This window comes from Balaenoptera musculus, chromosome 16, assembly GCF_009873245.2.
Source record: "Balaenoptera musculus isolate JJ_BM4_2016_0621 chromosome 16, mBalMus1.pri.v3, whole genome shotgun sequence".
Taxonomy (NCBI): Eukaryota; Metazoa; Chordata; class Mammalia; order Artiodactyla; family Balaenopteridae; genus Balaenoptera; species Balaenoptera musculus.
Window position 1 is genome coordinate 76,133,082 of NC_045800.1, and position 20,071 is coordinate 76,153,152.

Genomic DNA, 20,071 nt, shown 5'->3' on the forward strand with positions numbered 1-20,071 from the left:
AATATTATATTTATTTTATGTTACCTATACAAAAAAATCTTATATGTAAATTTCCGCCAAATTCTTTTTCCTTTTTTTTTTTGGCCGTGCCACACAGCTTGCAGGATCTCAGTCAGTTCCCTGACCAGAGACTGAACCTGGGCCGTGGCAGTGAAAGCCCGGAATCCTAACCACTAGGCCACCAAGGAATTCCCACCCACAAATTCTATTTTCATTAAAAGTTCAATATACTTTCTAATTTCCCCTTTGAATTCTTCTTTGAACCATGGGTTATGTAAAACTGTGTTACTGAGTTTCTAACTGCAGTTGACTCTTGAACAATGCAGGGGTTAGGGGCACTGACCCTTCACACAGTTGAAAATCCATAGGTAACTTTACCATCAGCCCTCCATAGCCAGGGTTCCACATCCATGGATTCAACCAACAATGGACCATGGAGTACTGTAGTATGTAGTGAAAAGAATCCGGTATAAGTGGACCTGCGCAGTTCAAACGCATGTTATTCAAGGTTCCACTGTATTTAGGGATTTTACAAATCTTTCTGTTACTGATTTTTAATTGAACTAGATTTAACTCTATTTTGGTAAGAGAAAATACTTTAAATGATTTGTATCCCTTTAAATTTATTCAGACTTGTTTTATGTCCAAAAATGTAGTAATCTACCTTGGTAACTATTTATGTGCCCTTAAAAAGAATATGTATTCCACTGGTTGGGGTAGGGGAGGAATACTTTATAACTGTCAATTAAGTCAATTTGGTTATTTAGTGTTGTTCAAGTCTACTATATCTTTGTGCTCATTTGCCATTTCCTTCTTCTATCGGTTACTGGGAGAGAGAGGCTGAAACATCTGACTATAATTATGGATCTGTCTTCTTCAAGTTGTATCAGTTTTTCCTTCACACAGTTTGAAAAACTTTAATAGTGGCATTAAAGTCTAGGATTGTTAAATTCTTTTGATAAATTTAATCTCTTATCATTATTTTTAAAATCTGTTTCACTAACAATATCCTTGGCTTTGAAATGTATTTCATCTGATATTGACACAGCACTGAAGCCTTTTAAATAAGTATTCATTCCAAGGTGCATTACTGCTCACTCTGAGGCAAGACTTTTCTAAGTATTCTACCTAACACTCTGTGAATTATGACTTTTTCCACTCTGGCTGGTGAGAACAGTCCTTTTCCGGGCCCTCTGTGAGTGCTGTGCACTGTGTCTTCCAGTTATTTTCAAATTTTCTTTAATTTCTTCACTATATGAGCTGATCAATATTCTGCTGAATACTCAAGGACAATCCATTGTAGATATCCAGACTTTTCTCTCTGTGCAGTTACTGCCTATTTTGTCCTCTATCATGTGAACCGTAAGCAGCCTTAATCTCTTTGGACTATCAATTCCAATTCCTAATTTAGTGAGAGTGCAAGGCTCTATCAGGGTTCAGTGACCTGGTAGGGTTATCATAGACCTCAAGTCCTTTGTTTTCTGGCTCTAAGTAATTTCTGCCTTTGGTTGGTGATGACTACTGTCTTGAAATTCATTGTTTCATTTACTTTGTCTGATCGTTTTGGTTGTTTCAGATGGGACGGTAAATCCAGTCCCTATTATTCCTTCTTGGCTGGGTGTGGTAAATTATTTTTTTTAACAGAAACTTTAAAGCATAATTTTACATTTGAATCTAATACAGGAATACCTCATTTTACTGTGCTTCACTTTATTGAGATTCACAGACACTGCATTTTTTACAAATTTGTGGCAACAAATTGTAAAAGGAAGGTTTGTGGCAACCCTGCATCACTGTCATTTTTCCAAAAGCATTTGCTCACTTCATGTCTCTGTGTCACATCTGGTAATTCTTACAATATTTCAAACCTTCTACAAGCAAAAAGATTATAACTCACTGAAGGCTCAGATAATGGTTAGCATTTTTTAGCAATAAAGTATTTTTAAATTAAGATACATATATTGGCTTTTTTTAGACATACTGCTATTGCACACTTAACAGTCTACAGTATAGTATAGTATAAATAAAACTTTCATATGCACTGGGAAACCAAAAGATTGTTATGACTCACTTTACTGGGATATATCGCTTTAGTGGAACCAAACCCACAATATATCCAAGGTATGCCTGTAATAAAAAAAGCAAAGCCTATATTTTGTATGTCTTTGCTCTGTATCTTTTGCTTATGTTTTATGAAAATATTTATCAATAATATATTTTTAATCTTTAAAGCAAAACAGACACACCAGTTCCTCATCACAGTTTGAGATATAAAAGTATATCTCAAGGATATAAGTATAAAACTAGACCAAAGAGAATATGTATATTCAACTATAAAAGGTAATAACAAATTGCTTTCCGACGTGATCTGGCCATAGCACTGAATAAAAACATTCATTTCTCTGCATTATAAACAATATTTGGTATTGTTAGACTCTACAATTCTTTTTATTTAAATAGATATAAAGTGGTATTTAATTCTAGTCTTATTATGCATTTCTCTATTACCAATGAAGCTTTGCATCTTTGCCTTAGGACCATTTTTTAAAAATTGAGCTGTATTTTTATATTAACTTATAAGAGGCTAACATTCATCACATTTTTCAGTATTTACTATGTGCATTATTCTAGGAAGTGGAGATATAGCTGAACAGAAAACAGGCAAAATCTCTGCTTTCATGGACCTTACATCCCAGTGGAGAGACACAGTAATGATACATGTAAGTAACACACTACATGCATTAACTGCAATTCAGAAAACTCTCCTATCTTTTGCCAATGATTTGCAGTGCCAGATCTATCCAAAGATCAAGTTCCCATACATGGAGAGGTCATCTTCTGGGCTCTCCTTGAACCAAACCAACAAACCAAATTACCACAGGCTTATTATATATCTCAATCATTTTCTGGGTTCTAACTTTTTAAGGGGTAACTTGACTTCTTGAAAACAAAAACGAACACAACAAAGTTCACAGGAACTCCAATTAGCATTAATTGAATAGATACATGAATTTAGAGAGGAATACATCTGTATGATGTTGGCCCTTCCAGTGATCAGCCAGATACATATATTCACATATATAAAGCTTCTTTTTCAGTAACATTTTATATTTTTTATATAAAGCTACTCCATGTATGTTTAAAACAAGCTATCAGAAACATACACACATTTCCTACTGATCGTAAAACACGCTGTCACTTTGAGAAAAGCAGGACACTGTTCCAGCTCCTGGCTCCAGAGCAATGGTGCAGTGCTTTCACCCAGAGATAGAGGCAGGCCATAAGAAGAGAGAACTCAGAAGCTCTTCTCAAGAAAATTCACTTTATGTGGAACAGACTGTAGGTAAGTTCAAGCCTAAGGTCACCACTGAAAACAATGAAATTTCAGTGATAAGTAATTAAGAGGCTAGTAGCTCCATGAGAGCAAAAAGCTAAGGCACAGACAAACTAAAAATATACCAGAAGGAACAAGGGACAGAGACAAGTAAGAAGAGGCATCTCAAGCTACTGGATTTGTTCCTACCTACCAAAAAACACTCATGCAAATACACTCATAAACCCAGATTTTCTAGAGTAATAATTTTCTTATATTTTCTGGGAGGTGATATCCTAAATGTTGACATGAAGGGCAACATAAAATACTACCATCTGAAAGGGGCTCAAATTTAATTGGACCAATCTGTACAGCAATATATGACGCAAGACATTGTTGGAAACAGCAGAGCAATCAGTTAATTAGTAGAGGCTAATGAAAAGAAATGAAATTGGGTCATTTGTAGATAAGTGGATGGACCTAGAGTCTGTCATACAAAGTGAAGTAAGTCAGAAAAACAAATATCGTATATTAACGTATATATGTGGAATCTAGAAAAATGGTACAGATGCACCTAGTTGCAGGGCAGGAATAGAAACGCAGATGTAGAGAACGGACGTGTGGACACGGGGGGAAGGGGAGGGTGGGATGAATTGGGAGATTAGGTTTGACATAAATGCACTACCATCTGTCTGTGTAAAACAGATAGCTAGTGGGAACCTGCTGTATAGCACAGGGAGCTCAGCTCGGTGCTCTGTGACAACCTAGATGGGTGGGATTGGGGGTGGGGGGAGGGAGGTCCAAGAGGGAGGGGATATATGTATACATGTAGCTGATTCACATCATTGTACAGCAGAAACTAACACAACATTGTAAAGCAATTATACTCCAAAAAAAAAAGAAAAAAAGAAAGGGACAGGAAAAAACCCAAAACACAACAATTAGTAGAGGCTAAATGCAAGGTGTGATACCAACAGAGGCACACAAGTTAACAAAGAGATCAGAGAAAGAGATTATATTAATCAAGATTCTGCAGAGAAAGAGAACCAATAGGAGATACATATACATATATACACACATGTATATATCTATCTACAGATAGATAACAGAGAGAAAGAGAGGTTTATTAAAGAAATTAGTTTATGCAGTTAAGGCCAAGAAGTCTCACACCTGCAGTCTGCAAGGTAGAGAACCAGGGAAGCCAGTGATAATTCCCTAGTCCAAAGGTCTGAGAACTAGCGGAGCCCATAGTATAACTCCCAGTTGAGGTCAAAGGACTGAGAACTAAGGGGCTGCTGGTATAACTCTCGGAGTCTGAAGACCAAGAACCAGGAGCTCTGATGTCTGACAGCAGGAGAAGATGGACATCCCAGCTCAAAAAGAAACAATGTGCCCTTCAACTGTCTTTTTGTTCCATTTGGGCCCCAAGAGACTGGATGATGCCCACGTTGGTGAGGGTGGATCTCTACTCAGTCTAGTGAATCAAATGCTAATGCTTCCAGAAACACCCTCCAAGATACATCTAGAAATAATGTTTTAGCAGCTACCTAGGCATCCTTTCAGCCACTCAAGTTGACATGTAAAATTAACCATCACAGAGACACTCAATAAGCACCCTGTTAACATCACTGTCATTCTAAGAACAGTGTATATGCCCAAGGCAGAGCTCTATGACAAGTGACATCAGAGACAGCACACTGTGGGAGAAAAAGACTTCACTCAAATAGTCCAGCCAAGTCACTAAACAAATATTGATAAGTAAGCAAAAATAACAAGCTCTGTAGAGAAAGAAGGAATCACTATGAGAGTAGGTACAAAATATTATCTAAAGTATTTTTTTAAAATTACAAGACATACAAAGAAACAGGAAAATTCCACATATAGTGGGAAAATAGCAGAACTAGAAAGAATAGAAACTGCTTGTGAGAGGATGCAGATACTGGACTTAGCAGACCTCAAAACAGCTATTATAAATGTGTTCAAAAAACCACCAAGCCTAAAGAAGTAAATATTGGTAAGAAGACACCTCGTCACATAGAGAGTAAGAATAAAGAGAGAGAACAAAATTAAAATTCTAGATTTGAAATTTATAACTGCAACAGAATTTCACTGGAAGGGCTCTAAAGTAGATTGAAGCTTACAGGAAGAAGAATTAGTGAACCTGATGATAGATCAATCAACAAAATGCAATCTAAAGAACAGAGAAAGAAAAAAGAATGAACAAAGCCTCAAATAAATGAAGGACACTGTTAACTACATTAACATTCATAATGGGAGTACCAGAATAAGAAAAAAAGAGCAAGGAGCAGAAAAAATATTCAATGAAATGATGGCGAAAATCTTGCAAATGTAAAGAAAAACATTAATCTGCAAATTCAACAAGATAAACTCCAAGTGGGTAAACACAGAGATCCACGCCAAGATGCAGCAGGTAAAAATATTTAAAAGACAAATACAAAACTTCATAAGCATCAAGAGAAATTCAACTATTAAAGTACAAGGAACTCCAATAAGATTAACACCTGACTTCTCATCAGAAACAAGAGTCCAGGAAGTAGGATAACATATTCAATGTGCTGGGGTAAAAAAATCTGCCAACCAAAATAGCAGAAATATTCAAAACTGAAGATGAAATAAATCCACAGATTAAAAAACTAAAAGAAAGCAAAAACAAAAAAACAAACATGAACCCACTGCTACTAGAGCAGCCTTACAAGAAATAAATTCTTCAGACTGAAAGCAAGTGATCCTAGTCACTAGTTCAAATCCACAAAGACTGTAGGTAAAAGTAATTACATAATTTTAAAGGACAGTATAAAGGCAAATTTCTTCCCCTAACAATTTTACCAAGGCAGTGAATAAGTCAGCATGTATGTAATTGTATTGTATTGCTGGGCCCATAGCATATAAAAATGTAACATATTTGACAATAAAGCAAAATGAGGCAGAGGAACAAAGCCATGTTGGAGTAAGGAAATGACCCTGGATGGTAATGTGAATCCACAGGAACAAATGAAGCAGAAATGGTGAAAAAGCAAGTTAATGTAACAGACCATAAATACATACTTGCTATCCATTCTTGTCTCAGTCCCTTTAAGAAACTTCAAATTATATAAAGTAATAAGTACAACCGTGTATTGTTGGGATTTAAACATATTCAGATGTACTACGTACAAAAGTAATAACACAAAAAGAGAAAAGAAAATATAGAGCTATATACGAGTAACGTTTCTATACCTCACTGGAGGTAAGGTAGTATAAACCTGAAGTCATTCTGAAAAGGTAAGAATTTATTAAATAAATCCTATAGCAACCACTAGGAAAATAATTTTTTAAGTAAAATTATCATTAAAGGAATCAACATGCTATACTAAAATATACCCACTTAATGAAAAAGAAGGTAGTAATAAAAAGAACACAGACTCAAAAAAAGGCACAAGTAAACACCAAAAAGTAAAATGGCAGGTGTAAATCCAACGATATGAATAATAACAGAAACTTGGAATGGATTGAAAAATCCAATAAAAAGACAGCAATTGTCAGGTTGAATAAAATGTGAGAATCCAAACATATGCTGTCTACAAGAGATAACCTTTATATTCAAAGCTACAAATAGATCAAAAATTTTAAAAACAGAAAAACATAAAACAAGTATACAACATCTATAAGGCTGGAATGGCTATGCTAATATCAGACAAAACACACTTTAACATAAAAGATGTTACTAGAGATAAGGAGAAGCATTATATAATGATAAAAGAGTTAACTGATAAAGCAGACATAAATCTAAGCACATATATGCTGCTAACAACACAGTTTCAAAATGCATGAAGTGAATACAGAATTGAAAGGTGAAACATCAACAATAATAATTAGAGAGTTTAATATCCCACTTTCAGTAATGCATAAAACAACTGGGCAGAATATGAAGAAAAAACAAACAAACAAAAAAGAAGGCACGAATAGCACTATAAAGCAACCAGATCTAACATTCATAAATACAAAACTCCACTCCAAAGTCGCAGAATACACATTCTTCAAAAGTACACATGAAACAGTCCCCAGAAGAGATGCAAAAAGATTCTGCCAGCATGATGGAAGGAAATTACAAATCAACAATACAAAGGAATTTTGAAAATTCACAAATAGGAGCAAATTAAATCACACATCCCTACATAAAAGAATCAAAAAAGCAGTGAACAAGGGAAATTAGAAAAATACTTTGAGATGAATAAAAATGAAGACAAAACATACCAAGGTTATGAGACACACGTAAAGCAGTACTTATAGGGCAATTTATACCTGCAAATAACACTATTGAAGGAGAACGATCTCAAATCAATAACCTAACCTTCTACCTTAGAAAAACGGGGGGAAAAAAGCAATACAAACTCGAGGCAAGCAGAAGGAGGGAAATGAGATTAGAGTAAAAATTAATGAAACAGAGAATAGAAAGAAAATAGATAATTCTTTGAAAGGATGAACAAAACTGACAAATCCCTAGTTAGACTGACAGAGAAGATTCATATTACTCAAATTACAGATGAAAGATGGTATATACACTAGGGATATAATATACTAACATTACAAAATTGTAATACTTTATACATTACAAAAACAAAAATAATTGTAAAGAAATGTTATGAACAATTATATGCCAACAAATTAGATAACTTTAATGAAAGGCAAACATTCCTGAAATTAGGAGAAAATATAGAAAATGACTCAAGAATAAAGAGAAAAATTTGAAAAAACCTATAACAAGTAAAAACACTGAATTAGTCATTTTAAAACTTCCCATAAAAGGGCTCAGGTTCAGATGGTTTCACTGGTGAATTTTACCAAACACTTAGAAAATATTTAATATTAATTATTCAAAAAAATGGAAAAGATAACTTCCTAATTCATTCTATGAGCCCAATATTACCCTGGTACCAAAATCAAACATCAGAAAATACAACTACAGATCAATATCCAAGAATACTAAGATGAACATCTTATGAGTACTGAAGACCCACAAATCCTCAACAAAACACTATCGAATTTTATCCAGTAACATATAAAAAGGATTATAAAGGATGACCACGTGGAACTTACCCCTCTAAAGCAAGATAGGTTTATCATTTGAAAATGGTAAATGAGTGGCAACTTTGTGCTCTCCCAACTCACTCCACCTGGAGGGTGACTTCTCTGCACTCTCCCTGTGCCTCACTCCAGCTCATGGGTATCTTCCAGAAAGGAACTTCCACACTAGTCTGGTACCCTGACTGTCGCAACTGCTACAATCTTAGAGAGACACCTCTAAGATCATCTGGCTCTGGTGGCTAGCAGGGTTTATACCTACGGTCCCACAGAATTATATATCTGCACTCTTTAAAAGGTACTGCCTGAGGGTCTGGCCTCCCATCAGCCTGAATCTAGATTCTGACTGAGATCCTCTGCTTTGGGACACTGATAGGTCTGGGAACACCCTCACATATTGGGAGCCACTAAAAATAAATTAGGCTGTTTAGACAATAGGAAAGTTTTAAAGGACAACCAAGAGCTAGGGCAGAGTTGAAGAGTAAAACACATCTCTTACATGAGACTACTCCTTCAAGAGTGGAGAGAGGCTATTTTATCTAATGCATAGAAACCAACACAGGTCATAAGGATTCAACCCAAAAGAGGATATAACATTTGTAAATATTTATGCACGCAACACAGCAGCACCTAAATATAAAGTAAACATTAAGAGACCTAAAGAGAGAAACTGATGGCAATACAATAATAGTAGGGATGATAATATCCCACTTTTGTCAACGGATAATCCAGACAGAAAATCCATATGGAAACACTGGACTTAATCAACACATCAGACCAGATTAATTAACAAATATACACAAAATATTCCACCCAAAAGCAACAGAATACACATTCTTCTCAAAAGTACAAGGAACATTCTCCAGGATAGATCATGCGTTAGCCCACAAAATATGTCTTAATAAATTCAAGACTGAAATCATATCAAGCATCTTTTCCAACCACAATGATATAGAATGAAAAAAACCAATTACAAGAAGAAAACTGGAAAGTTCACATATATTTGGGGACTAAACAAAATGCTAGTGAACACCAATGAGTCAAAGAAGAACTCAAAGGAGAAAAAAAACTATCTTGAGACAAATGAAAATGTAAACACAATACACCAAAACTCACAGGATGAAGTGAAAGTAGTTCTAAGTAGGAAATTCATAATGGCAATGCTTACATCAAGAAATAAGAAAACTCTCAAATAAACAGCCTAACTTTACAACTCAAAGAACTAGAAAAAGAGGGAGAAATGAAGCCCAAACTAGTAGAAGAGGAAATAACAAAGACTAGAGCAGATAAAAATGAAATAGGGACTAAAAATAATGTAGAAAAGATCAATGAAACTAAGAGTTGGTTCTTTGAAAAGATAAACAAAATTGAGAAGCCTTTTTAGACAGTCTCATGGTAAGAAAAAGAAGACTCAAATAAATAATACCAAAAACAAAAAAGAAGATGTTACAAGTCACACCTCAGAAATAAAAAAGGGTAAGAGACTACTATAAAAAACTATACCACAATAAATTTCACAACTAGAAGGAATAAATTCCTAGAAATATACAACCTACCAACACTGAATCAGGGAGAAATTAAAAATCTTAACAGGCCAATTACTAGTAAGAAGTTTGAATCAATAATCAAAACAACTCCCAGCAAACAAAAGGCTAGGACCAGACAGCTTCACTGGTGTATTCTAACAAACACTTAAAGAATTATTACCAATCTTTCTCAAACTCTTCCAAAAAATTAATAGGGAGGGACACTTCCAAATTCATTTTAGAAGGCCAGCATTACCCTGTTACTAAAACCTGACAAAGACACCGGAAGAAAAGAAAATTACAAGCTAATATCCCTGATGAAGACAGACACAAAAATCCTCAACAAAATATTAGCAAATCAAATTCAACAATTCACTAAAGGCAGCATACACCACGATGGAGTGGAATTTATTCCAGGAATGAAAGGATGAGTCAACATCTGGAAATCAATGTGATATACATCATATTAGGAAAGGATAAAGATCAATGATCATCTCAATAGATGGAAAAAAAAATCTGACAAAATTCAACACTCATTCGTGATCAAAACTCTCAACAAAGTGGGTAGTGAGGAAATGTACCTCAACATAATACAGGCCATGTATGACAGGACCACTGCTAAAATCATACTCAATGGTAAAAAGCTGAAAGATTTTTCTGTAAGATCAGGAACAAGACAAGGATGCCCATTCTTGACACTTCTATTCAGAACATGGTATTGGAAGTCCTAGTCAGAGGACTTAGGCAAGAAAATGCAATAAAAGCCATCCAGGGACTTCCCCACCAGGGAAGGTAAGACTGCATGCTCCCAAGGCAGGCGGCCTGGGTTCAGTCCCTGGTCAGGGAACTACATCCCACATGCATGCCACAACTAAGAGTTTGCATGCCACAACTACAGAGCCCGTGTGCCACAACTAAGGAGCTGGCAAGCTGCAACTAAGGAGCCTGCCTGCCGCAACTAAGACCTGGTGTAACCAAATTAATTAATTAATTAATTTTAAAGAAAAGTCATCCAAATGAGAAAGGAAGAAGTAAAACTGTCCTTATTTACAGATAACATGATATTACACACAGAAAACACCAAAGACTCCATCAAAAAACTTTTAGAATAAATGACTTCAGTAAAGTTGGAGGATACAAAATCAACATACAAAAATCTGTTGTGTTTCTATAGATTAATACAAACTATCAGAAAGAGAAAGTAAGAAAACAATCCCATTTAAAACTGCATCGAAAACAATGAAATACCTAAAAATAAATTTTACCAAGGAGATAAAAGACCTGCATATTGGAAACTATAAGACACTGATAAAAGAAACTGAAGAAGACAAAAATAAACGGAAAGTTATTCCATGCTCATGGACTGAGAGAATTATATTATTAATATGTTCATATGACCCAATGCAATCTACAGATTCAAAGCAATCCCTATCAAAATTTCAAAAGCATTTTTCAAAGAAGTAGAACAAACAATCCTAAAATTTCTATGGACCCACAAAAGACTCCAAACAGCCAAAGCAATCTAGAGAAAAAAGAACAAAGCTGGAAGTATCACACTTCCTGATTTCAAACTATACTACAAAGCTATAATAATCAAACAGCATGGTACTGGCGTAAAAACAGACACATAGATCAATGCAACAGAACGGAGAGCCCCAAAATAAACCCATGCATACATAATCAATTAATTTAAGACAAAGGATCCAAGAATATACAACAGGGAGAGGACAGTCTCTTCCATAAATGGTGTTGGGAAAACTGTATAGGCACATGCAAAACTAACTCAAAATGAATTAAAGATGGGAACATAAAACCTGAAACCATAAAACTCCTAGAAGAAAATATAGGCACTAATAAGCTCCTTGATAGTAGTCTTGGCAATGATTTTTTTTTGGATTTGAAACCAAAAGCAAAGACAACAAAAGCACAATAAATATGTGGGACTACATCAAACTTCAAAGCTTTAGCACATAAAAGCAAACCATCAACAAAATGAAAAAGCAACCTACTGATAGGCACCATCCCTAATCATCAGGGAAATGTAAATCAAAACACTACTTTTTTTTTATTAAAATATATTTGACATATAACTTTATAAATTTAAGGTGTACAACATGTTACCTTGACAAATTTATGTTATACTGTGACTGCCACTGTAGCAATAATTAGCACAACTATCATATTACATAATTATCGTTTCTTTTTAGTAGTTGGAAGAATTAAGTTCTAGTCTCTTTAAGTTCTACTCTCTTAGCAAATATGATGCTTATAATACCATACTGTTGCCTCTATTCACTATACTGTTCATTAGATCTCTAAGGCTTATTTACTGATTACAAGTTGGTACCCTTAAATAGCATGTCCTATTTCCTCACCTTTCATCCTCTGGTAACCACCACATCACTCTCTTGTTTTTAAGAGTTTGGCTTTTTCAGACTCCACAAGTGACATCATATAGTAACCTGTCTTTCTCTATCTGACTTATCTCACTTAGCATAATGTGTTCAAAGCCCATCCATATTGCCAATGGCAGGATGACCTCCCTTTCTCATGGCTAGATAATATTCCACTGTGTATACATATTGTACACATGACATCTTTTTTATCCATTCATCTGTTGATGGGCACTAAGATTGTTTCCATACCCTGGCTACTGTGAATAATGCTGCAATAAACATCAGAATGCATATATCTCTTCAATATCCTATTTTCATTTGGGGGGGGTATACAACCCAGAAGTATAAATACTGGGTCATATTCTAGTTCTATTTCTAATTTTTTGCGGAACCTGCATACTGTTTTCCAAAGTGGCTGAACCAATTCACATCTTAACCAACGGTGAACAAGGGTTTGCTTTTCTCCACATCCTTGCCAACACATCTTAACTCTTGTTTTCTTGATGCTAACCATTCTAACTGGTGTGATGTGATATCTCATTGTGGTTTTGATTTGCATTTCCCTAATGACTAGCGATGTTGAGCATCTTTTCACATACCTATGGCCATTAACAACACTACTTCTGTAAACTCATTAAGACACATTATTTTTTTCACACTACACTCTCAGCTCTTACAGTATAGCAGGTACTAAAAAATTATTTAAGTCAAAAAATGGCCAAAAACAACAGGAATGCAGAGCAATGGAGGTAGTACGGTGGGCAACTGAAAATGCTTTGAGAATCAGAGTAACCAAGAAAAACAACAGTAAAGATGAGATGGGCAAAAACTGGACTACTGACAAATTTAAGAATGATGAATATTCAAAAAGTGAATCAAAAGGAGAACATTTTTTGTAAGAGTGGTATCTGGAGGTTTGATTCAAAAAATCAGTATTTTAAGTCACTTATAAAGATTAGAATCTCTAACGTGATATTCTTCAAAAAACATTTTAAAGTTGTCAACCTCTGGACTAATAAATTCCCTGATGTTCATTTGTTCAGTACACATTAACTCACCTGCGAAGCTCTGTCTTGGGAATTCTTCCTCCAATACCCATGGCTCCTCTCCTTGCTCCAGCCTGAAGATCACCTCTGGTTTGGTAACACAATACCCTGTCAAAGTGAAATAATTTAGGACTTGGACCAGGTGGCCTAGACTTCAGGGCCTCTGAAAGAGGAGGAAGCTTCTAGAGCTGGTCAATGAAAGTGCCACTGAACATTTCCTTGGAGAAGTAAATACAAATGTCTTCCTGGTGCCCAGAAGTGACCAATAAACATTGACTCCTGACTTCCAATCTTAAATATCATTAAACTCTACAGAATGTCCATATGCTTCTTAATTAAAAGCATTTTTTTTCATTATAAATTTGTGGCCAGGATGAGGGTCTGATTTAAGATTCTCATGCATTTATTATTACTTGATGCCTTAGTCAGTTCGGGCTGTTATAACAGAATACCACAGACCAGGAGGCTTAAACAACAGAAATTTATTTCTCACAGTCTGGAGGCTGAGAAGTCTGAGATCAAGGTGCCAGCATGGTCAGAATCTGGTGAGGCCTCTCTTCCCGGTTTGCAGACAGCTATCTTTTTGCTGTGTCCTCACATGGTGGAGAACGCAGAAAGATCCCTTTTCTCCTCCTGTTTTTGTAAGTGCATTAATCCCACCATGAGGATCTAATAATTTAATCTAACCCTAATTGAGGCTTAGGGTTTAACAGAAAATTTTTAAATGCCATTTAGAATTACATAATAAACAGACCTTACCCACTGAGACAAGGTTACTGTAGTTCTCCAGCATCACATCTCTGTACAGGGACCTCTGAGTTGGGTCCAGGTGCTGCCACTCCTCTTGGGTGAAGCCCACAGTCACATCCTTAAATGATACCGATCCCTGGAATTTCTGTTCAATCTGAAATGTTCAGAGTTAAGGTGACATGGAAAAAGATGTATGGAAACAAATCCTTACCATGATTACTGTTTACAGATTACCAAATTGGTTTGCAGAATGTTTCTTTTGCTTTATACTCTGGGAGAAGAAGAGAAATCATAGTAGAAATATTCTGCCATTGCATTAATTATTAATTATCAACTCCCCACAATGGATCTGAAACTATGCTAGTTCTTGGAAATACTAAGATTACTAAAAATCATCCTGTATTCAAGAAGCATATAATCTGGTAAGAAAACTTGCAGTAATATGTTACAAGCACTATTGTTAGAGTACACACATAATAGATTAATGTAAATGAGAAGCAAAACTAGTTCTATTTTGAGCTTCACTGAGGAACAGCAGCTGTTGGATAAAGAGTAACACTGTGTTCTTCATGAACACAGGGCCAGGGCACAGGCAAAGGCAGGGGCCCTCTAACATCTTCAGGAAATGAGCAAAAAGGCAAACAGCAGAGGAGGAGTTGAGATAAGAAAAAGGGCCATGGAGGTATTCAAGGAACAGATTACAGAGTAACTTCAGACCAATAGTCTCCAAAGTATGTGATAACTTTCCACATTAAAGAATATTTTTGAACACTACAGAAGTTTATATTTATAAACTATAGAAATAAACTAACAATAAATTTATTATGAACTTTAGTTCTATTCTTAGACTTAAAATGTAAAAAAAGTCTAATATTTTATTTCACTACAATACATATTCTAGGTTCCAATCCTTCAATTCAGAGATAATAATTAGGATGTGTAGAAAATGAGAGAGGAAAGATTTTGGAACTACTGAACTTGAAATGTCTGTAAAACATATAAGAGAAGATATTCAATTGTATTGTTTTTGATATCATCCAGAGTTCATGCCTCTACTTGAGGGATCACTGCTGCAGAGAAAGAGGAGCCAAAGAAGAGATTCAAGGATAAACTGAAAGTATGTGACCAGGTTTTTATTTCAGAACCAATTCTCTTTTTTAAAAAAGGGAAGGGAAAGCTAAAGTACAAAACAACACCATTGACATAAACTACTAAAGTAAAAACTGGGATGCAAGTAGAGCACTGATGAAAGGAGATAGACAGCAACAGTATGTGATCAGCAATTCACTGGCAGAAAAGGAAATGTTTTCTCAGGGTATATGCATGAACAGCTGCACAGATACTAGAGTCACAAAGCAAGCCAGGAACATTAGAAGAAAATAGATTGGGCACTGTATTTTAGCAAGATATGTCTTAACTATAATAAATCTGGAGCATAATACTGGAGGTGTAGAATGAAAATAAGAACTTGGTAGACATTAATAGTTTAGTAGTGTTTGAAGTCATCAAGAATGAATCAGAAGGCTCTCAGAAAATTAAGAGTAAAAATAAAAAAGACTGGAAGCTGAGGGAAAATCACTTTTTAACTAGCTTACAGAAAAAGAACAGGTCATGAAGACCACGATGGAATTTTCTGAAAGGTAGAACTACGAGAAAGAATAGTTTTTAAACCTAAGAGATGATGATATGACCAACTCAGTAAATACAGAAAAGCAGGATTTAAAAAAAAAAAAACCTCTTGGCAAACTAGAAATAGAAAGGAATTTTCTCAATGTGATAAAGGATTTTTACAAATACCCCCAGCAAATATCACACTTACTGGTAAAATATGGAAAGTATCCCACTTAAAATTAGGAGCAAGATAAAGACACCTACTATCTCCAATTTTATTCAACATTTTTCTGAAGTTCTTAGAGTAATATAGTACAACAATCAAGTACACAGAAAATCCAAATAAAAGTATCTAAAATAAAAGTTTTAGAAATCAGATACAAGTTCAGTATAGCAAATTTCAGAAAATTAAATTTTTTAAAGGTACAACTCACAATAGCAAGAAAAATATGAAAATCTTTACAAGAAATAAAATGAAGGAAAATAAGAAGACCCAAATAACTGGAGGGATGTAACAAATTCCTGGATAGGCAGGCTCAATATTATAAAATATTATAATATTATAAAAATATCAATTCTCTCCATGCTGATGTACAAATTCATAGCAATTTCAAACAAAATCCCAGACAAGTTAATTTTGAAATATGTGAAAATGCAAAGGGTAAAAATCGACAAAACAATCTTGAAGAAAAAATTAAGCCAGAAAGAGTATCATTTATCACGTATAATTATCAATATACCATAATTAAAACAGTGTGATACTGGCATAAGAATTTTCATATCAACAGAATGGAAGAAGAGTCCAAAAACAGACCCACATATATATGTCACTTGATTTATGACAAGGGTAACAGAAGGACAATCATTTCAATAAATGATGCTAGTTTAATTATTGATATAATGAACATTTATTGCTACCTTAAGTATAAAGAGAAATATATTTTAGACGGTATATAGATCTAAATTTGAAAAAACAATAAAAATTTTAGAAAATGCCATAAGAAATACCTTCATGACCTCAGGATAGGCAAAGATTTCTCAAACGGGACACAAATTATATAATAATACTATAATATTAAGAACCTACCCCTATCAAAAGACAGAAAGAGAATAAAAATTCAACACACAGAGTGGGAGAAGGCATTTGGAATACATATACCTGACAAAGAAGTCCTATCCCCAATAAAGAAAGACATTTTATAAATTAACGAGGGAAAAAAAGGCAAGTCATCTTGGTAACTAAACTGACAGCAAACCCTTCAACAGAAACTATGAAAATGAGAAGACACTGGGTAAAAATTTGAATAGGCCGTTTGCAAATAAGAAAACAAAAATGGAATGTCATTTTAAGCAGCTAGGAAAAATGCCACTAGAAAATTCCAAATCCAGCAAAAATATTCTTCTGAAATGAATATAGTTTCCACATAAGGGTTGAAAAAGTTATCAACAGTACACACAGACAAGAAATACTACAGTTATGGAAAATGATACCTGATGGAAGCACAAAACTTCGGGAAGTAATAAAGAAAACTGAAAATGGACTTTGAAGCAACAAGTGATGTCTTCTGGAATCTGTGGCAAACACAAAAGTAAAATACAGCAAAACACTAGTAAAAGGATACTTAAACTGTTTTAAGATTCTTGTATTGTCTGTCAAGTGGTAAAGCACTATTAAAGTAGACAAAAATAAGAAAACTGTAGAGGAAAAGCTCAATTCCTCTGTTTCATTCTACTCAGGTCACCAAATTTGTGGGAGTTCTTCCCACTCCAAGGAATTAGCTCAACTCTGACACTATAGCGTCAGATCCCAGGCTCAGTCCCACAACACTACTCCCACTTCAGACACGAATTGCAAATCCAGATTGTCACCTGTACATCTCACCACTGGATATAAATCAAGGTTCCCACACCCTCCTCTTTTGGTTCAATAATTTGATAGAGTGGCTCACAGAACACAGGAAAATGATTTACTTACTAGATTAATGGTTTATTATAAAAGGATACAACTCAGGAACACCCAGAAGGAAGAGATACACAAAGCAAGAATGGGTAAAAGGATACAGAACTTCCATGCCCTCTCAGAGCTCGCCACCCTCCCAGTACCTCCACATGTTCAACAACCTGCAAGCTCTCTGAATCCCATAAATTCAAGGACTATTATGGAGGTTTCATTATATAGTCATGATAGATTAAAGCACAGGTCATTAGCAACTAATTCAACCTCCAGCCCCTCACCCCTCCTCAGAGAGTTCCAACCCTCTAATCACATGGTTAGTGTTCCTGGTACCCGTACCTCATTCTTAGAGGCATTCCAAAAGTCACCTCATTAACACAAACTCAGGTGTGGTTGAAAGCGGCTTGTTATGAACAACAAAAGACACCAATTCCACCTTAATTTCTCTGGAGCTACTTCAGGGACTGGGAACAAAAACTAAATATTATAACAACAGATGCCCCTACAGCTCTTAGGGATATTATTAGAGTTTTAGGAGCTAAGTTAAGGAATTCTGGAGGAACACCAAATAAATATTCATTACATATAACAACATCACAAACGCAAACTGTAATATCTATAGTAAAAACTAAAAAATACAAAATTTTATAACTAAAAAGCTACTAGATATAAAAAGAAAAAATGCCTCTCAAAAGGAGAATGGGTAAGTAAATTGTAGTATTTTCATGCAGTGGAACACTATGCAGTAATATAAGGAATAAACTACTGGTACAGGCAGCAATATGGGTGAATCTAACATATATTGAATGAAAAAGCCTCATATAAAAGTGTACACACTAATTCTATACATCTAAGTTTCAATAACAGACAAGATTAACAAATAATGACAGAACAGTGCCACATAAGGGAAGGGAAGTTGTTAAAGATCGGAAAGGTCATAAAGGAACCTGAAGGGGTGCTGGAAATGTTAAATACCTTGATCTAGTTGGTAATTACTAGGACATATATGTGTTATTTTTTAAAAAAAGCAGTATACAGTTACGATGAATGCACCTTGCACACTTTACTGAATTATGACATAGCAAAAAACAAAACCAAAAAAACCAGAATGCAAACAAGGAGGAAAATGGCATATATGAAATGGTGAATGAATTCATAAAAGCAGCAATAACAAGATGCTAGTAAAGTGACAGCCAGCAGCTGTAGGAGTTTGCAACAGGATAATTTATACCTTCTGAAAGGAAAGATATGAAGCTGTGACATTTTCTTATGCTGCTAATAAAGAACATGTAAAGTAAAATCTTTTTATCTGTTGATGCAGATACATATCATGAGTACCAAGGCTGAGATTCCTTAAATATCTGAAGAGGGAGAGTACACTGAGTGAGAAGTAAAGTAACATAAGTTTACGAAGAGGTAAGGTGGAGAGAGATGATAAAATTTAGGTATCTTATGTTAAAGCAGAATATTGCATTGTAAGCTCAGTGTCGAAAAAACAAAACAGAATAAAATAAAACATGTAATGAACAACCAACAAGAAAAAGTACAAATAAATATACCGTGGGATGGAAGGACTAAAACCAAACAACAATAAATGAAAATAGGTTAAATCACTCAATGTAAAAAACAGTTATCTTAAGCTTGAAAGGCCCACGTTTTCTCTTTTTATTTTTGACCAGAAAAAAATCCTAAGGAAAACAAAACAGGATTTTGTTTACATCTCTATTGTAGGACTTGTAATAATACAAAAATTATGTGTTTGTTTTAATGCCCTACATAATCCTAAGAGTTTCTCCTTATAAGGAGCTATAAATATATATCTCATTCTTCTTAGAATCCTCAGCCTCTGGCACACAATAGAACACATAATAAATATTCATAAATGGTTTCTGGAAGAATGAATAAAGAACCAATTAAGTTACATTAAGTGAATATTAATTTCAGGGAAAGGGAGACTTATCTGTGATAAAAATAGCTGTGGTCAAGTGGAACAAAGAGCCCAGACATAAACCCACACTTATGTAGTCAACTGATTTTTGACAGGGTGCCAATAATACACAATGGGGAAAGGACAGTCTCTGCAGTAACTGGTGTTGGGGAAACTGGATATCCACATGCAAAAGAATAAAACTGGACCCTGATCTTATACCACTCACAACAATTAACTTGAAATAGGTCAAAGACTTATACATAAGACCTGATACCATAAAACCCCTGAAGAAAACATAGGGAAGAAGCTCCTTGACATGGTTCTTGGCAATGATTCTTGGATAAGACACCAAAAGCACAGGCAACAAAAGCTAAAATAAACTAGTAGAACTACGTCAAACGTAAGAGCCTCTGCACAGCAAAGGAAACAATCAAGAAACTGAAAAGGCAACCTACAGAAAGGG

The 20,071-nt window shown here is 34.9% G+C and overlaps 1 protein-coding gene across 4 annotated transcripts in view; it reads right to left on the reverse strand.

Moving 5' to 3' along the window:
* LOC118882677 (zinc finger protein 33B) overlaps window positions 1-20,071 on the reverse strand; it is a 57,459-nt gene that overhangs the window by 17,731 nt on the left and 19,657 nt on the right. For 2 of the 4 annotated variants that reach the window (XM_036828833.1, XM_036828835.1), the window contains 2 exons: window positions 14,123-14,267; window positions 13,376-13,471 (listed from right to left, as the gene is read on the reverse strand). In XM_036828833.1, coding sequence (XP_036684728.1) covers window positions 13,376-13,471; window positions 14,123-14,267 — 241 coding nt within the window. Of the gene's footprint in view, window positions 1-13,375; window positions 13,472-14,122; window positions 14,268-17,215; window positions 17,297-17,346; window positions 17,393-20,071 lie in introns of all 4 variants that reach the window. The other 2 variants (XM_036828832.1, XM_036828834.1) reach the window with 2 other exon arrangements.